Source organism: Malurus melanocephalus, unplaced genomic scaffold (assembly GCF_030028575.1).
Source record: "Malurus melanocephalus ecotype Western Australia unplaced genomic scaffold, MMel_1.1 scaffold_0, whole genome shotgun sequence".
Classification (NCBI taxonomy): Eukaryota; Metazoa; Chordata; class Aves; order Passeriformes; family Maluridae; genus Malurus; species Malurus melanocephalus.
Genome location: NW_026623232.1, coordinates 5,010,631 through 5,028,969, shown reverse-complemented (window position 1 = coordinate 5,028,969; position 18,339 = coordinate 5,010,631). Strand labels below are relative to the sequence as shown.

The following is an 18,339-nucleotide window of genomic DNA, read 5'->3' as shown; positions in this document are numbered from 1 at the left end:
TATATATGTGTATATATATATATATATATATTTTAACCATCTTGTTTCTTCAGTCAATGTTATGGTTTGGGGGGCCTGAATAGTGATTTCACACACTTGTTATTGGCAGTGCTGCCCCGGACCCATTTGCTGTCCTTATATTGCATAGCTGGACTGAGTGAAAACCAGCAAATTTTAAAGCTCTTTCCTGTAAAGGCAACTAAGAAGAGGATTAATCCTGGAGCTGAAATATTTCAGCTAGGGCAGCTCCCCATCCATCTTGCTTGAAGAGACAAAAAAAAAATTATCCCATTTCCTTCTTCCTCTTTTCTATGTAAACTACCTTAGGGCCTCTTTAGAGTGCCTGGTCACTTATCACCACTTTCCTGCTGAAGTCTAATGTGACTATGTTGGTGGGAGAGGTTGTGAGAACTGCTGTGGTTCCAGGTCCCAGCATCRTGGCTCTGCAGTATTTCAGAATGCGAACTGGTTGTTTTCAATGGCAGGCTTCCTGGGCTGGTGGCCTTTGTTAAAGCAGGCATTTATTGGGAGATAACAGTAGGGACTGGCAGCCTATTTAAATCACAGCTGAGTTTTGTATTATAAATTACATCAACTTCTGGAGTGCCAGACTTCCCAGAGACGGTTAATTCCTGCCTGACTAGGACCTTGTCCCTGTTCCAGAGACTGCAGTGCTGGCTGATTTATTTTACTGGGGGATTTCATCAAAACCTCTGGCTTTAACCTATACGGCCCTACGTGACTTGGGGTCTTCTTTTCCTTGAGATCTCTCTCACTTCCTGAGTGTTAACATGATAATAAATGTCACATGAAACATTCCAGTGAACACATCCCTGATCTAGTTAGGGAAAGCTGATGGCAGGCTAGTTTTGGGATGAGGGAAGGGTTATGGGAGCTACACTGCTGTGAAAGGAATTCATGCGTCTGCATAAGGAGTTCTCACACTTGATGACAGCAGGATGATGTATGGATGGCACACAAGGGAAGTGCTGTCTGTATGTTTGTTGTCCAGAAGCAGTGTTTCTCACAGGCATGTTTATGTCTTACCAGAGTGGAGAGCACAGCCAGAAAGGGAGGGACATGCTCACGAAAGCCCAGCAGTTGTGTGTGAAGATGGTGGAATGTCAGATACCCCTGCCACCTCCCTGGGGCAGTCCTGGGAGAGGGGCTTTCAGCAAAAGCAGTGGCTTCATGGATTGAAACTTATTTATAGGGTTTCCATGTGGCTGGACGTTAATGTCCACCCTTGTATTGTCCAACAAGGTTTCATTACCTTTTGACCAGATGGCACCTTCTTTCTTTGAAGGACAGCACTGTTTTCCAGTGCATTTTCAATTACCCTTGCTCAGAAGAGCGAGCCTGGTCCTACCGGAGTGAGCTGTGGTTTCCTGGCTGCCACTGCCTGGGTTATAAACCCAATTTGGCATCTGTTGACTTGGGAAGTGTTAGGGTCCAGTGTATAATTAATAGCACTTTCCTCCTGGGGTGCAAACTGAAGCTGATGTGCTGTAATTAGGAACACACACAGGCTCAGAGGGTGCTTTAGGCATAAGGTTAATGAACTGTAAGTCCCCATAGCAGTGGAGGAATTTGAGCACAGTGACTCCAAAATCAGCTGCGGAAGGAAAGCTGGAAAGCACTGGAGGGGACAGGCCAGGGGCAGTGTGCAAGTCAGACACCAAAACAGACTGAAGGTGACATGCAATCTCTTGCTTTGGGAATTAGAACCTATTCCTGTCTAGGGCACTCTGGGCAATGCTGGAGGCCATGCTACTCATTTCTAAACTTTCTGAAATGAATATTATTGGAGAAGAGCTCTGTAGAGACCAGTGCGGAGAATGGAGGTGACCTTGTGTTAGGGGCCCATAGCAGTTGTAATGCCAAGACTGTGAAGGTCACCTGCCTGCAGAGATGAGATGGGACTGTCCCAGTTGTGCTGTTCCAACTGGGTGTCCCTACCATGGGGCTGAGTCCTGCGTCCACTAACAGCCTTTCTGTGTCTCCTCAGCTGTCTGCGACCCGCCATGCAAGAACAGGGGCTCCTGCAGCCGCCCCCAGGTCTGTACCTGTCGCTCAGGCTTCCAGGGCATCCGGTGTGAAGAAATTGTTCCTGAGCAGGAGTACCACCCGCCTGGTGCTGTTGCTGCCTTCCAGCCCCCCACAAGCTCCCTCCGGAGGAGGACCGGCACAGTAGGGCGGGATGCATCCCTGCAAGGGGCTCAGGCGCCCATCCCACGGCACGTCCCAGCTGTGTAAGTCAAACCTGGTTCCTGGCAGGATGCTCCTCCAATCCCTCAGGCAGCTAACACCCTACTTGGTTGGGCCACAGTCTCTGCTTCATGGGACCAGGCAACTTGGCTCTTGATGAAAACTCTGTCATGGGCTGTGGGAGCTGACAGCCCCTGCTGTCCATCCAAGGGACTCAKTTTGTATCCAGCACTTTTCACAGTCCCTTGGCACACACAGGAATGGAACAGGTTAGTGATGATTCCATGAGGAAAGAGAACTGTGTCATCATTTTGCCCTTGTCCTGTTGGTGAATAGCCTTCATGGTAGCAGCAGGATGTATGGAGGAGTGGTGGGTAAATCTTTTTCCCGAGAGGATATGTTTAGAGCAATATATCCAGGTAGTATACACAGAGGAGTACATAGATCTAAGGTGTGCTTTTAAATGCTTCTATTAGCAAAGCAGTAACACTCAGAGATGTTTCCTGCAGACTCTAGCAATYATTAAGCCATTTGTTCTATATTTCTGAGCCGTTTTGCTGTGGTTTAGGTAATTTTGGTGCCCAGGTGGGTGCCTGCATACTGGGTACAGAAGCAAAGGTGCAGGTGTTGGAGCTCAGAGGTCCATGCAGGAGGGACTCTGAAGAGTGTGTTAAGCTCAGGAAAAGTGTGTTAAGCTCAGGAAGTGTGTTAAGCTCAGGAAGACAGCTGTGGCTTCATCTGGTTCTTTGGGTAAGGAAGAGCTTAGCGCTTCAGTGCACCTGCCTCAGGTCAACGCTGAGCTGATGCTGTACCTGACTACAACTCCTTCACAAAACTCTGTGTTTTGTGACATCCTGCTGTAGCTGGAGCTGGTTTTGCTGAATGAGGCAGTAAAGATGGGAGATGTGTCTTTCCTTGATAAGCATTATGACTATGTCAGCAGSTTGGTGGGGATGGAGAGCTGGGAATAGTGCCTGCTGCTGTACAACAACCCACACATATTGTTTCTGTTTTTTTACATAATCTCCACTTTTCTGTAAGTGTCTGTGAACATGGGAGCATCTCTGCTGCATCACCTCTAAAGGCCCCTGAATTTCTTGGAGCTTTTCACTCAGTTTATGGGCCAGAAAGACTGGTTTTGTTGGTAGCCACCAAAGCAGAGAATTTTCTGATGGCTTCCAGCAGAAGACCCTCAGTCATAGTCAGGAAGACATTACAGAAAATTACAGGTGCTTAACCAGGAGCTAACTTCAGTTTCTTCTTTACTTCTCYGAACTTTTTATTTTCTCTGTCAACATCACTTGGAGCTGCCCAAGGAGAGGGCAATTTGGCCTTTGTTTTTTGTTTTCCTGCAGGTTGTTTTCAACTTGCCCATTGCTCCTACAGTAGCTACTGCTTTTCTGTCTCTTTTCAATTGGAGGCAATGCATGGGCCGGAGACATTTCTAGACTCTTGGCTGTMAACAGTTTTGGAGAGGCTCAAATGACTGGCAAAGATTTTACTGGCACCAAGTAGTTCACTGAAGCTGATATATCTTGGTGCCCATGGAAGACTATGTGGTAGCAGCCAATTTCAGGAAAGGCAGAGGTGATGCTGGCAGAGAGAGGTGGCCAATCTCCTGTCATTGCTCCTCTGAGAGAGTTTTGCTTCCCAAATGAGCATGCGGCCCTCGCATGTGCCTGCCATCCTGGGCATTGCTGACGAGTTTCCCTGCAGTGATGACCTCCTCCTACCCCTCTGTGCCACCACCCTTTGTGGAGGGACCGGAGGGGAGGGGAGCAGTGTCCTTGGAGATACAGCACCTGTTGAAGGCTTTCCCAGTAAGGAACATGACCTCAGGCTCTGCACAGAGGACAGAGGGCTGTGCAGGCTTTGGCAGAGCATTCTTGTCCAGTCAGTCAGACACAGYGTCTGCTGATCACTGAACTGGGATTGCTGAATGCCCAGCTGCCCAACGTACCTTAAATCCTCTGGCACCATCCCAAGGAAATAGGACTCCATTAAGGACCATGCTGTGCTGTTCCTCCTTCCCTCCCCTGCAGGACATCACCTTACCCCATGCTTCAGCAAGAGAATTTGACTATCGTCTTTTGCAATGGCTACAGGTAGGACGCTGGAACAAGTCCACCATTGACTGCCTTCTGGGGGTGTCCTGAAGGATTTGCTGAGACCACTGTGTGTCTCTCTGAGAGGGAGTTCTCACCCCTGTGCTGTCCAGGCAATGTTAGACAGCCCTGCTTTGCAGGTGGGTGGAGGGCTGCCTGCACCCTGGCACTGTTCTGCATTGAAATGCCTCTCTTCAGCCCCTGGGTGTACTCCTGTACAATTCAGTCAGCTGGTTTTTTTCTGCACCTTATAACATTGTGTGGTACTGCAGGACATAAAAGTCTTGTTGATGTTAGAAGAGCTCTATCCCAAATGTTTTTGAGTGTCCCTTTCAGCATGCCARCTTCTGGGCTAGCTGCAGAGCCTGTAAGAGTGAGCATCTGCAGCCGAAGGCATGGTCTTGGCCATGCCCTCGCATTTCTTCACTTGTTAGTCCTCATCTGGTCCCTGATTGAGTGGGCTCAGTTSAGTAAACCAGCAAAAAATGAACACAGCAAAATCAAGGATAATTTTCTGCCACTTTAGTGGGCTAAATTGACTTCTTGGAAGATCATGAGACCACAAGAATTGGACAGAGTTGCAAGTCTAGCAAGTGAAGGGGGGCAAAGAGGGGACTCGGCTTTTGATKATGGGGAAGTCCCTTCTTAGGTTGGTTATTTGTCTCATGAAACAACACTCTTAGACTTGTCTGAACTTAGAGTCTGCTTTTTGCAGTTGCAGCACCATCTCTTTCTGTGCTACCACTGAAATACTTTCGGTGCTTYTGCATCAAACTTTCTTCAAACAGTTGGGCTGTAGCAGCAAAAGAAAGAAGTTTGTTTTTAAAAAAGCTGGTAGACCTTGCTCATGTTTGCAAGTATGAGGGTTGGTTCTTTGGCACTGCAGACTCGGAGTCMCATTCACTGGAGTTCAGTTCACTGTCAAGTTTGAGAGAAACAGCTTGGGTTTTCAAGCCTATGGTCTGCTGCTGGATAAAGGTGAGTTGTGCTGGTGGACAGTGACTTTTTCTAGTCAGTCTGCTGTGATTCCACTGGAGCTGGTTTACTTGTCTGATTTGTCAATACAGAAGAGGTTGAAGAAGTTCTTGGGTGGCTCAGTGGAAGGAGGACACTGGTGATTCCAGGTCAGTGGTTGTGAGCAGACTCTGAGTTCCAGGACAAACACTCAGTCCTGGAGACCAGGTCTTTAACCAGAGATTGGATTGCTTTTGGTTTCAMTGTGTTCTGAAGTGAGTCTTCGGAGAGTGTTAAGAGAGCAGCCAACAGAATTGGTTGGGAACTGGCTGGACCAAAATATTCCCCACTTACCTGAGTGACTGGACTGCTTTAAAATGGTTTCTTATCCTCAGCTAGTTGGACTTGCTGCTAAYGATGACTGCACCTTCACTGTGGAGAGCAGCCTGGTCCCAAGGCAGGAAATCTTTGGGAGTCTGTAGGATCCCAGAAAGTGTTGGTGAAGAGCACAACCAGACAGCTCCCTGTTTTCATGGTTCTGCTTCTGGTACATGTGCTCAAACCCTCCAGAGCTSTGGAAGGACAAGTAGCCTTCTGTGGCTTCCCTGCCAGGAGAGCCCASGAAGCGCAATTGGGACAGCAGGAAATGAGTTACTGTCAGTCCTCTACCCTCAGCCTTGGTGAGAAGTGGCAGCTCCTGGAGCAACAAGGCTSCACCAGTCATATGCAACTGGTTGTACTGGTTGGTTTGTGTTTTCACCTGACAGGTGTGAAGGCTAACGAATGGACCTGTGCACATTCCCGCTGTAGCTGTCACAGATCCATTTCTGGCTGTGCTGGCAGTCTTGGAAAGATGTGGATGTGAACAAGATGTCAGCATGAACGTTGTGCTGAGCACAGGCATCAGTGATGTGATGTACGTATTACATCTGTACCTCTGTTTGGAGAGGTGCTGGGTGAGAACCACTCCATCCTTGGGTTGCCCATGTGTGTGCATTATCTTTTCTTCCTGGGACTAAAAGAGAAGTTGTATTTGGTCTTACTTGAGCTCAACTCTTGCYTGGGGAAAGACATGGCTGGGACAAAGGCAGCTCTGGCTCTGCTTTGCTGAGACCAGAGCTGGTGATCCTCAAACTGTCATCTCTTAAAATACGGGCTAAGCAATGAGTCCCACTTCCCAAGTCCCTTCAGCAGTCTGTGGCTCAGTGGAGATTTGGAATCAGGGGTCTGTGGGAGCCTGTGAGGACATGTTAGCTGCTGCAGAAGCAGAGAGGCCCCCGTGTTGTGCTGGTTGGAACAGCGAGTGCTCTGGAGACCAAAATCCTGGGGGTGTTAGAGGCCCTCCCAGCATGGTCTAGCTGCAAATCCTCCCTGTTCTTGATCTCAGCCTGAATCTCTGCCCGGAGAAGCAAAGCCCTGATGGATGATTGTGCGGGTGGAGTTGCACCTCAGCCCAGAAGCCGAGCTAAATGGAAACAGCTTTGTTTTCCTAAGGCTCGAGTATCAGCAGAATTCATGTTTATTTAGCAGGGAGTGGAAAGGGTTTTTTTCCCTTGCCCCTTACCCYAAGGATGGATGACCAGATGCCTTTCGCTCTGGACAGTGTGTGGAGAGTCCKGTTGCTGCCACCTGAGAAGGTCCCTTCTGCAGGAGCGTTGTGCATAAATCTAACTGGCATGTGTACAAGGAGCTGTGCTGCCTGGATGGGATGGATGTGCTGGGTGACAGCTGCCTGAAAAGCAAAGCATCCTTCCTCTTCAGAAAAGGAGGGATGTCTGGGACCTGCAAAGCATTTCCCTGCTAATGTAGGCAAGGGAAAAGGACATAGCTGTGGTGTAAGGTGCTGAGGCACTGTGCAGACAGCTTAATGCAGCTAAGCTCTTGAGGGCAGGGAGCTTCCTCTGAGAGGGTTCTGTTTAGGCAGGGCAGTTGCTGGGAGTTGCCTGGTATTTTTCAGGATGGAAAAGGAAGAAGGCTGAGTTACAACATGCCCGGCCCACTGACTTCTGATCTCAGACTCTCCTCTGCAGCACTCTGGAGGAGACATCTCCTCCCTTCCTGATGAGAGGAAAGGCTATATGCAGCCCTTGAGGAGCTGTGGCAAGCGCTCCTGGCCTGGGAACACTGGGAACCTCATGCCAGCAGGAAGGCTCTGCCAAAATCTCTGTTCTCTGTCCTGGAAGTGAAGGATTAGAACAGCAGGGAGCAAGCAGATGGGAGGATCTTGGGTGTGTGGCCSAGGTTGCTGGATGGAGAAAGTGTATTTCCCCCCATTTGAAAATTGTTCMATTTCGTTTGAAAATCCAGTTCTGGTGTTAGTCAAATGTCAAGCATGGTCCTTTGCAAAGGGGAGTGGAGCCCATTGGTGGATACAAAGCTGTTCGCCCTGGGGTGGCTGCTTAAATCACAACATTGAGAACTGTGGCTTGGCAAAATCAGCTTGATGAGCTTGTTGTCATTGAGGACTAGCAGATAGAACAAAAAGTTCACTGCAAGGTCACTTGCTTTTTAAAGATGCTGCTCCAAACAGAGGCAGATTTGTCTTAATTGCTAAAGCAGGATCTGGAGCCTCCTGTCTTGCCAGCTTTGAACTTTCCACTTTTATGAGAAAAATGGGAGCTTGCTTACTGCCCTTCTTGGGTTGCTGATGAATGTTCAGGACTGTTTGCCCACGATGTGTATAGCATAGGRGGAGGTCTGTACTAGTCACGTACCTATTGAATGCATCTTCAGCTCTTCTGCTCATTTATGACTATCACTCGGTTCACATTTACATGTGTTGCAATTTATTAATATCCAAATATCAGAGAAAATAAAAGCTGGCCCTGGATGAGAAGCATGCCCCTGTTTAAGTGCATTCCTGTGGCATGGGCTGTGGCAGCTTTCCCACTCCATTTGGTATGGGACCAGCCCAGGAGATCCGCAGTGCATGACGTTGAATTCCCAGGGTAAAACACTGGTCCCGGCCTTGTGCCACTACGGTGCCTTTATGCTTGTTACTTGAATGGAGTATTTTCTCAGTGCAGATAAGCCCTAACTGCAGCTTTGTAAGGTGCTTCCCTTGGCAATATGGTTTTCAYAAGGTGGCCAAACATTTACGTTCCTTGATCCAAAGCCAATTTTGAGTAGATATCTGATACATTGTTAAAAAATTGAAATGCAAAGCCAGTGCCAGTCCGGGTGAGAATATAGGAAAAGAAAAATATGTCACTCAGGACAATGAGATCTCCATAAGCTCCAGATCTCAGCCCCTTTCCTGCTTTGATATAATCAAAAGTCCTTGGCAAGCTGTCTGAGAAGCCTAAGGGAAAAACTCCAGCTACTCAAGAAGAGTGTAAATACCATTTTTTCTTATATAAAAATACTCCTATTTTAGAATTACATGATATACCTTCTCTWGTCTGGCACCAGATAGAGTTGCTTTACTTTCTAGTGTTTTAAAGCTGTCAGCACCATTCTGGTTTATATGTTTTATGTATTTACTTTYTAGGGGGTTGCATACCCTTCAGAGCAGCAGGAGACTAGCCAGCTTTCCAGCCCCTTTTTTAACTCCAAATATGGTCTTTACATTAGACCTGGTTCTTCTGCACCTCCTTAGGAGCCATTCCTATAGCTTAACGCAGCCTTTAGGCAGTTCAAAGGCACTTTTCCTTCTAACTGAAAGATGAGTGCTGCTACTGTCAGCTTAATCTGAGACTCCATGCAAGAGAGCAGGGTGCAGGGCAAATTCATTGTACATGTGGTAGGTAGGGTAGTACAGAAAATCCAGTTTATAGCCTATTTTATAAACTATACATATATAATTTGGGACATTTATGACAATACAATTTATATAGCAGTTCTATAAAAAAGAAAGTTGTTAGAAGAGCACTAAGACCACATGATCAGATGCTTTCCTGGGGAGAGTTTTCCTAATGCCTAAACTAGGATTGTCATCTGTCTTGCTTTCAGCTCCCCTGCACATGTGGATTACTGCAGTTTCTCATACCTGACTGTGTGTTGCCTTTTTTGGTTTAAACTGGTACTTCAGAAATATCAAAGCTGTTCTCTTTAGTTATGAGTGTTTTCCAAAAATCACTGTTGCTTACAGGAAACAAGGGATTAATTGAAGTTGATTTGACACAAAAAATAGTTGAAATGAAKATCTAGAAGATCTCCATATGAAATCTACTTGTTGTCTTTTCCTTTCTTCAGAAGCATCCTGAGAAATGCTACCCTAAGTGCCTGGTGCTTGGTGRGATTGGTACCCTGCCCTCCGCACTACCTCATTTTTTTTCTCACCTGCTTGGAGGCTCATTTTAGGCAGAAACTAAACATCTAGCAGACATTCTGGATGGAAAAATGTTATCTATTACAGCTGAAGGATAAATATCCTCCATGGGAGGAAGAAATCTGGAAGGAGAGGCTGAGATTTATCAGGGTAGAAGTGAACAGCAAATTAGGCAGCAGAGGGCAATGAGTGTGGTTGCATAAGAKGGGTGCTTAGGACTTTGGAGCCAAAAGACCCAAGTCAGATGAGTTTTTTTCCTGTGCACTCTGGGGTCCTGYTCTGAGTCAAGATATTTTTCATTGCCAGAAAATATCTTGACAAATTGGAAAGAATTCTGAGACAGGAGGGAGGGGAATGGTTAACAGACCCACATCTGCAAAACTGAGCCAAATGTTGGCCTTGGAGGATGAGGAACATACTTGGAGGCTGAGGCTATCAGGCAGTATATTAGGTTGCCTGTAGCCTTGGCAGGGTGGCTGTGGTAATTTTTCAGTGGTATGGTTTTCTAAAAAGCAAAGTGCCAAACTATTCTGGGGATGTAATGACAGGTTGATAATGACACTGGAGCTTTGCCTTCTCCATGACTTCGGAGCTGCGCTGTTGCAGAGCTGGAGTCCAGGCACTGCCAAAACAGGCGCAGCACTACACATCCCTTCTCAATGAGGATTCCATGAAACCTGTTTCTCCATGATAGTCCTTGGTGTGGGTACTGAAGGCCACATGAGAGAGGTGTAGGGCAGATTCATGGTCATGGTACTCCTGAAGGCKCTGGCTTTGCCATCAGGCATCATGCATATATGGCCAGGAGTGCTCCTGCTTCCCAGACAGCCACTAGCCTTCTGGCTAGTGAGCAAGTGGAGGATGGAGCCAGYACAGAATAGCACAGACTAAAAATCACTGGGATGCTGGTTCCCCAATCCTTGGCAGGGATGAGACTTCAAGATTGAATAGCAAAGGCTACATTCCAACTCAGCTCTCGTGGATTGAGTGCTGCAGGTGTGAGAATCCTGTGTGTGGCTGGGGATGGAGAGATGTGAGGAGACCTAACAACACTGAGGTAATAGATCCAAAGGCCAGGGCATCCTGCTGGGTGTTTAACCATTATTTTCGCTTAAAATATGTCTCAGATCTACAGTTTTCCCARGATGAGTGGGAGACCACCTGCTGTAGATGAAAAGCCTTCACTTCTTCAGATGAGAGCACTACACACATCTCTTCACCCTGTTGCTCTCATGCTGTGTGTGTGTGTGTGTACAGCCACAAGCTCTTCACCCCACTCGCATGCCTGAGATGAGAGAGGCTTTGCCAGCCCTCTCCACATCCTGTGTGAAGCGGTGGGCAGGCAGCTGGCTCCCCCCACTCTCAGGGGTACATGTGAGTGCACGGATCAATAGGCTAAAGTGTTTTTTCAGGGCTTTGAAGCTGGCACCGTAATGAAGGGGGTGGTGTTGCTAGTCAACAAGACAGAAATGAAACTCAGAAGTGCTTGTTTTCTCACTGCGTTATGGGGGAGATGAGTGACCTCTCCACAGCCAGTGTTTAGCTTTTCTCTGGCTRGTGCCTCTGCAGCAGGTTTCATTAGATGGCAGCCAGGCCCTCAGCTCGCAGCTGTTGTGTCTTGTGGAAACAGAGGGCCTTTTGAGATGGAGATCTGTGTGCTYATGTGCACAAGCACAGGTTGATATGTTGTCCTCTCCTTTTGCATGCCACTGCCCTAAATACAAATCCTTCCCTGCCAAGTAGGACCCTGTACTGGGGAGCACGGGGAGCAGGAGAGGGGAAGAGGAGGCATTGCTGTGGTTGGTGGGGGGGGGGGTGAAACCTCACTGGGGTGATCATATTGCCTGACTGACAACCAGCTCTCTGACTAAGCCAGCAGCCTGGGTTTGTGATGGTGCAAAGGCTGCAGCCATGAGGTGATATCTGCAGTAAGATTGTGGCATTGATGGAGACTTGCATGTGATGGCAGCTATTAGGGTACTCTGGATGTGTGTCTGCTTGCTAAGGTGTGATTCTGGCTGTGTGACTGCATTTGGCAGTTRTGCTGTGCCTGTTGATCGTGCTGTGCCTGTTGATCGTGCTGTTCAACACCAGCCCCTCCATGCAGCAGGGGAGCCAACTGACACAGCTTTCTCATTGTTTCAGAGGAGCGTGCAGCTAAGTGCCACAGGCCAGTCTGGGCAGCTCTGCCGAGAGGTGGTAGCTTGCCTGGTCTCCCTCACTGTCTAAATCCCTGTTTTAGTCTATGGAGTGTTCAAAGTTTGACCAAAATGTGGCATTTGTATATTTGTATTCAAGTATCCTGGTATGGYTCCTTTGCTGGCTCCACTTGAAGCTCCAAGTGGTCTCAGGCTGCATTTTATTTTTCTGAAAGACATTGTCCTGCACTTCAGCTCTGGACATAGGCAGATTGCAGACGGCTCTTTATCACGTTTGGCATTTGGAAATTATAATTTTGGCCGTTTTATGGATCCGCAGTAAGGTCAGATGGATCCAACCATAAGCACAATCTGCAGCTCCTGGTGACCACCCTTGTGCAGGGCATGTTTCTGCAGCCGCGCTGGGCCAGGCAGGTGCTGTTCCCATGCTTGGAGAGCTGGACTTCTTCCAGGGAGTCAGTTGCTCACTGCCTAATACATGAGAGCAAAGAAGGGCACACAGAGTGGCAGGTGTCATGTGTGGCACGTGCAGCAAGGGAAGGGCATTTAATGTCAGCAGAGAGCTATACGGAGGCGTGTGAACAGCCACTTTGGCTAAGGAGCAAATTGGATCCCAGGAGACTGGTTAAAAAGAATCTGTTAGTTCTCTGAGCTTAGAGGGGTTCACTTATATATGTGGTGTCTGGCAGCTCTGAGCAGATAAAAATAGAGTTCACAGACCTCTGCCTCTTTGTTCTCACACAGTACATGGCAGACTGGGAGCCAGCTAGGATGGCCCTGCAGCACTGGCAGGGCCAGAGGAAGGAAGGCCAGAAGAAGGAAGATACCAGGATGGTGGTGATGGAGTCTGAGCTTGGTGGCATGGGGCAGACAGCTAGTGACTTTGCTGTCTCAAGGACTGTTGCTACAGTTTATAGTGAGAGATTCAGAGAAATCTTGGCCAGCCACTGGCCCATATGTCAAGTGGACCAGGCAACTGGAGTTACCACTGCACATATGGCACAGGTGAGAGCCCAGAATGAGAGCCATGTGGGCTCTGTGACAGCTTCTTAGTATCTGTGGTGAGGGACAGGGGTGACACCTTGGTGCTGGACTGACATGGCTCTTGGCATGTGCCAGTGGCATTGTGTATGACACATGTTACTGGCCCTGCAGCCCCACTTTGRGAGTGCTGTTTGTACCCTCCCATTAAAAGGCAAAGGGTGTTGTCAGTGATACTCTGCCAACAGCAGCTCTAGAGGTCTTGAAGGGGAGRGAAGATTTGTATGACTTGCCCCTTGATGTCCCTATGATGGTCCAGGTGCCTGTGTCTTGTCCCACTTGCATGACATCTGGCTGCAGGTGTCTGAATCTGGCACGAAGGCACTGACTGAGTGGTCAGTCCTGCAGCCTTCATGGTGTAAAGATTCTGCTTGGCTCTCACAGGGAGGTCTTATGCYTGTGGGATGCTGGTAGCTGCTTCTTCTGTGCAGGACAGCTTCCCTTGCCTTCCACCAAACGTTGGGGAGCAGGGKCTTCACACTTCAGTGTCTCCCTCATTTGAATGAGAGGTACCAGGGCTGAAGGCAGCAGCAGGAGGGACAGTGGGAAGCCTGAAGCAGTCAGTTTTCAGTGCTATTTCTGCTGCTCTGGAGTTAATAAACKGAGCCAGGATTTATGGACATAATGTGGGTGGGCTTGAAGTCAGGTGCCYTGTATGGTGTGATTTTCCCCCTCCCAGAGTCTTAACAGAGCTGTCTTCCTTGTCAGCATGTTTGTGAGCTAATTGATAATAAACTGGAGTGCTCTCAAAGCAATGCCTCTCCTGTGCTCCAGGGCCTGCAGCCTGAGCCATGAATCCTGTCTGCCTGCTGAGGAACCTGTTTGGAGTCCAAGAAAGGGGAAGTTTCTGGTTTGCGGTCAATTTACTGCTTTCCAAGGCTGGCTGCCTCTCTCTCCCCCTGTAGACACAGATGCTGGTGTTAAGGCTGCCCATTCTTCTGTGATGCTTTAGTGGAAAATGAGCAACTGCTGAGCATTACAAAGGGGGAAGTGAATCACTGATTTTGGTCTCTGTGGCCCCAAGCAGGGAGGGCATCTCGCCAGAGGGACAGGCAGATGGACAAGACAGACAACAAATATATTGTTCAGCATTTAAAATCCAGGGGAGAACCTGCCTGTTGTCCTGGCAGGTTATYGGGTGCTGAGCATGACTCAGTCCCTGTCCTGGCTGAGCCCTCTCATCTTGGAGATTCACATGCAGGCTGCAGGTTGGAGGAGCTGGGGTGGACTTACCAGTGCTGCAGTGGCTCCCTTCCCAGGGACTCTGCTCCCAGCCCCATGGGCAGCACATGTCCTTTCGGTTGCCTGGAGGCAGCAGTTGCATCCCAAGCAGCAGGTTGGTTGTGTTTGGAGAGATGGAGCTTGTTGGGCCCGGGATGGGGGTTTCTGGACCCTGGAAAGATGTTCTCTTCTCTGAGGGCTGATTAACTTCAGCTTTGTTTTGGCCAGTGCTATAGTTGCCCTCCTGAGAATTGCTCCTTAAGTCTCAACAGTCTCTGTCATGTCTCCGTGATGTTCAGCATGGTGAAGATTTGTTTCCATCTGGAAGAAYRTATTTCCAGTCCTCATCTTTCCAGYCCTTGCCTTGTGTGGGGTTAGTGCCCCTCCCTGCTGACCGCACTGCCCAGGACTCACTCTCTCCACAGTGCCTCAAGCCATCCACCCCGCTGAGGTCTGTCAGGCTTTGGCTGGGGAGAGGGCGAGGCGGGCTGGATGAAAAGCCAGTAATACTCTTGTGGTACTTGGCTCTGCATTTCCTTTACACAAATAGAAAAAAATCACCATTTCCCAGCTCACTAGCAATCTGGCCAAAACCAACAGTTGGATGAAGAGCGGCCGATAGAAGCTAAATCCAGGAAAGACTGAGGTGTTGCTGCTGGGGAGAGGGAAGTGCTTTGAAGAGTTTGCCACCTTTGCCTCCAGCTCCAAGGAGGATGCCTGGTGTTAAGCCACTAARAGAGCAGTTTGCCCACCTATATTCCCTCCAGCTTTTGTCTACCCAAAGAACCGTGATCATCAGAAGTGGTCAGAGGTTTGAAAATGCTTTCTATATACATTAGAAAAAATGTTAGGAAAACAGTATTGTTTTCTGGGTACCTCGATCTCAGTGATTTAGACTTGGTTTTTGTCATTCTGTCTATCTAGTCTTGAAATTGCAGGCTTGAAAAACACCTCTATGGTTGATTCAGAAAACAGGGATCCTCCTATCCATCTGTGCAGTTGCTGGGAGTCTGCCAGCTCAGTCCTCAGCAGAGTGACAGGAATCCCCTCACCTGCTCTGGTCAGGGAACCTGCACAGATTCAGGTTCATCTGGGTCTCACAGGAGAGCCAAGATATCCAGGGCATACAATATTTTTGTACATTCTCTACYCTGCTATGACTAAAGCAAATATAGAGCAGAGTGCAAGTGGTGCCAAAATTCATTGAAGATAAAATATTTACACTCAGAAGTGTCATGGCAATGTGTGGATCCCTTGCTGAATGGAATACAGGTGTTTTGGGGTCCTGCAGGGATATGTAGTGCTAGAATGTAAGGAACCAGACCTCCCTTAGTTCTTTTGACTTCTAGCACATGTCCTCAGGCTTACAGGGAGTCCAGCTCCTTGAACTGCACCTCAGAATAGAGAAGCTAAAAGTACTTGCTGGATAGTTTTCAACTGTTGCAGCCTGTGAGTCTGCACAGCTCCCTCGCATCCCAAATCTCTTATTTTTGATTAGCATCTAATACCTGTAGGTATTTCTATGTGAGGGGGACTGAAGTCTCTCAGCCACTGACCTTTCAGCTGGTAGGAATCCGCAGGAGCACACGTATCCATGCTCCTGGAAAGGAGAACGCTGCTCCCTCTGCCTTCCCTCCATGCCCTGTTACTGTGAGTTGCAGAGGTCAGTGCCACTGCTCAGAAGGAGTCCTAGGAGTCTGCATACTGATTTTGTCCTACAGGCTGTGCCTGGCACAGTGAAAGTTGTCAGCAGCTCTGATGGATGAAGAGCAGGGAAACTAGCTGCTTGCCAGGCAGTTGTCTGTAGAGACCACTGCCTCTTTGCAGAGATCTGTGCTGGCCATGTGCCTGGCTGGAGGAGTGGAAGTGGTAATACCATGCTGAGGGAGGCTGTAAGACAGCATGAACATGAAGCCCTGGGACTTACAGTGCCTGGAACAAGCACTTACAGTGCTTGAAGGGTGAGCCTCCTCTGCCTCTTCAGTGTSTCTTCTCAAGCAGGTGGAGGCATGGAGAGTGGTTACACCAGCTCCACATTCTGCTGATTTGGAGCCACCCCTTCTGTTTCCTGTGCTCACTCTTACCCCTAGGACAGCCACACCACTGAGAGAACCTGCGGCAATGTAGTTCCCTGGGAACTGACCAAGCTCTGACCCTGTGTTTATTAAGATSCATCGAATGGAGGGGGATTGCTAATGGCTTCTGACCAGATCTAGATCTGTACTGTTGTGGTGAGCTCAGGCTTATTTCCTGAGACACTTCAAGCAAGCCAGTCCCTATCTGCCCAGCATGGAGTGACTGAAGRTTTGGAGTGAGAAAGCTCTGTTTTGTATTCCCTGATCATGAGCCAGCTGCTTGGCATGAGAAATTGAGATGGAAAGATGCCTTTTGCCATTGATTTCTTTCTGTTGCCCAGGCTAGAATGGTATTACTCAACTCAGTCCACAAATCCCAGTGCTCCTCTGCCTAGAATAGAACCAAATAAACAAACTAATTCAAAGCAAATCTGAGCACCACCACCCCCCCGCCGCTTCAACTCACACTGTAGTGCTTTGCCAATGGGATCTCAGTARGATGGCTTTCCCTCAAGTGTTGCAAACCATGGAGTAATGTTCCTACTTTGTTTTTCTTTCATGAAGCTGGCACTACCCCTCGTAGTAAGGTCATGTAATCCCTTTTTTGGGAACTGAAATGCTAATGATTATTTTATTTAAAGCTCTTCACATGTTGTTGTTTTGGGGTTTTGTGGGTTTTGTTACAAAATTTGGTAATCCTGGGAATGACAAGAGATGTTCCTAAAGCCAAAGGAAGGAATTCCTTCAGGCAAGCAATGGGTACAGTCCAGCCAAGATCTGCTGCTTGCACACAGCACGCTCCCTTTCTCAGGGGTAGACATGACATGAGGATTTTCAGGCAGAGTAGCTGATATTTCCCTGTGTTATGCCACTGGTCAACTTCACCCAGTGGCTCTACAGAACTCAGAGCCAGCACTAAGACAGTCGTTGTTTGAGGGAATGCATTTCTTTTCCTCAGGGTGCTTCCATCTCTGCAGTAAAAGACCTTGGAGCCCAGCCGTGTTCACCCATAGGACTGTGCTTAGGATCTCTCACTAAAGATCAGAGAAAAAATGTACCTGAGCTCCCAAGGCTTGGTAGCTCTCCCTTAGCCTCCCTAGAGCTCCATATGGCCTTTGTCACTAACAAAACCAGCAGTATCACATCCAGTGACAAAGCAGTACATAACAGGCATCAKAAGTTCCTTTTCTGGTGCAGGGCTGAGCTAGCAGCTCAGAAATGTGTGGGCAGCTCATGCCTGGCCACTCTGGCCATCTGGGGTAGGTGGTATTCTGCAGAATCTCAGGGGAGCTTCTGAAATGGACTGAAGAAGAACTAAAATAAGGTCCACTTCTATTATTCTGGCTAGCCTTGCTGATTTTTGAAAAACAAGCATTATTTGCTGTCCTCGTCTCAGTTTAAATCTTGATTTTAACAAGACAACAAATATTTTTTGTTAGCACACTTTCCTCTCGTGAAGAGATGGAATCGGATTTTGGGAATCCACTGCTGAGGTTTTTGCAGAAGGAAGACAGCTATGTCACTGCATGCAGGCATGCTTTCTAGTACAGAATCATTTGGCTTCAGTTTGCAGATGTTGTTTCACAGTCAGATTACATGGCTCTTTGCACCTGGTGTTTTGTTCCTGTGGAGAAACCTGTGCCCTGTAATCAGAGCGCCTCTTGATCTTCTTTATCCTAAATTGAAGAGATTGAATACTTTAGGTCTCTTACAGAAAGGCATTTTCATTAGCCCTCCAATTAACTTTTGTCATGTTTTTTCTTGTGTTCTCTCCACTTTTTTGACTCTTAGAAGATGTGACATACTTTACATCAGAGCTAGGATATATTGTAACATATATACACTCTACTGTGATGAGGACGTGTAGGGAGGCAAAAATACCTCCCTGTTCCTGCAGTGATTCAGTGTCCTAAGGTCAGGGCATTAAACTGACAGTTCAYATTTAATTGCTTGTCATTAGCCCTGAAATCTTTTCAGAATTGGTGTTTTCCAGGATTGTCTCCGACTATCTGCAGCTGCTGCCTCCATTCCTTCTTCCTATATGTGTAATCTGCATTTGGCTCTATTAAAATCCCATGTTGCTTGGATGTATTTGCCCTCCACAGAGATCCAAACTGCTCTGTTCTCATCATGATACACCACATTGCAAATTTCTGTGTCAGCAGCACACATTATCAATGTAGATTGTATGTTTATTTCGAAATAAAAATATTTATTTCCAGATGAAATTCTTGAATCTTGCCAGGCCTCATACTGATCACCCTGGAACCCATCTAACTCCCTCCCCAATAACAACTACTTCTTGT

General features: G+C 47.8%; 1 protein-coding gene across 2 annotated transcripts in view; it reads left to right on the top strand.

Annotated features, from left to right (window-relative positions):
• The window catches only part of LTBP2 (latent transforming growth factor beta binding protein 2), a 70,827-nt gene that overhangs the window by 11,674 nt on the left and 40,814 nt on the right, over window positions 1-18,339 (top strand). For both annotated transcript variants that reach the window (XM_057372492.1, XM_057372404.1), the window contains exon 3: window positions 2,009-2,252. In XM_057372492.1, coding sequence (XP_057228475.1) covers window positions 2,009-2,252 — 244 coding nt within the window. The remainder of the gene's footprint in view (window positions 1-2,008; window positions 2,253-18,339) is intronic.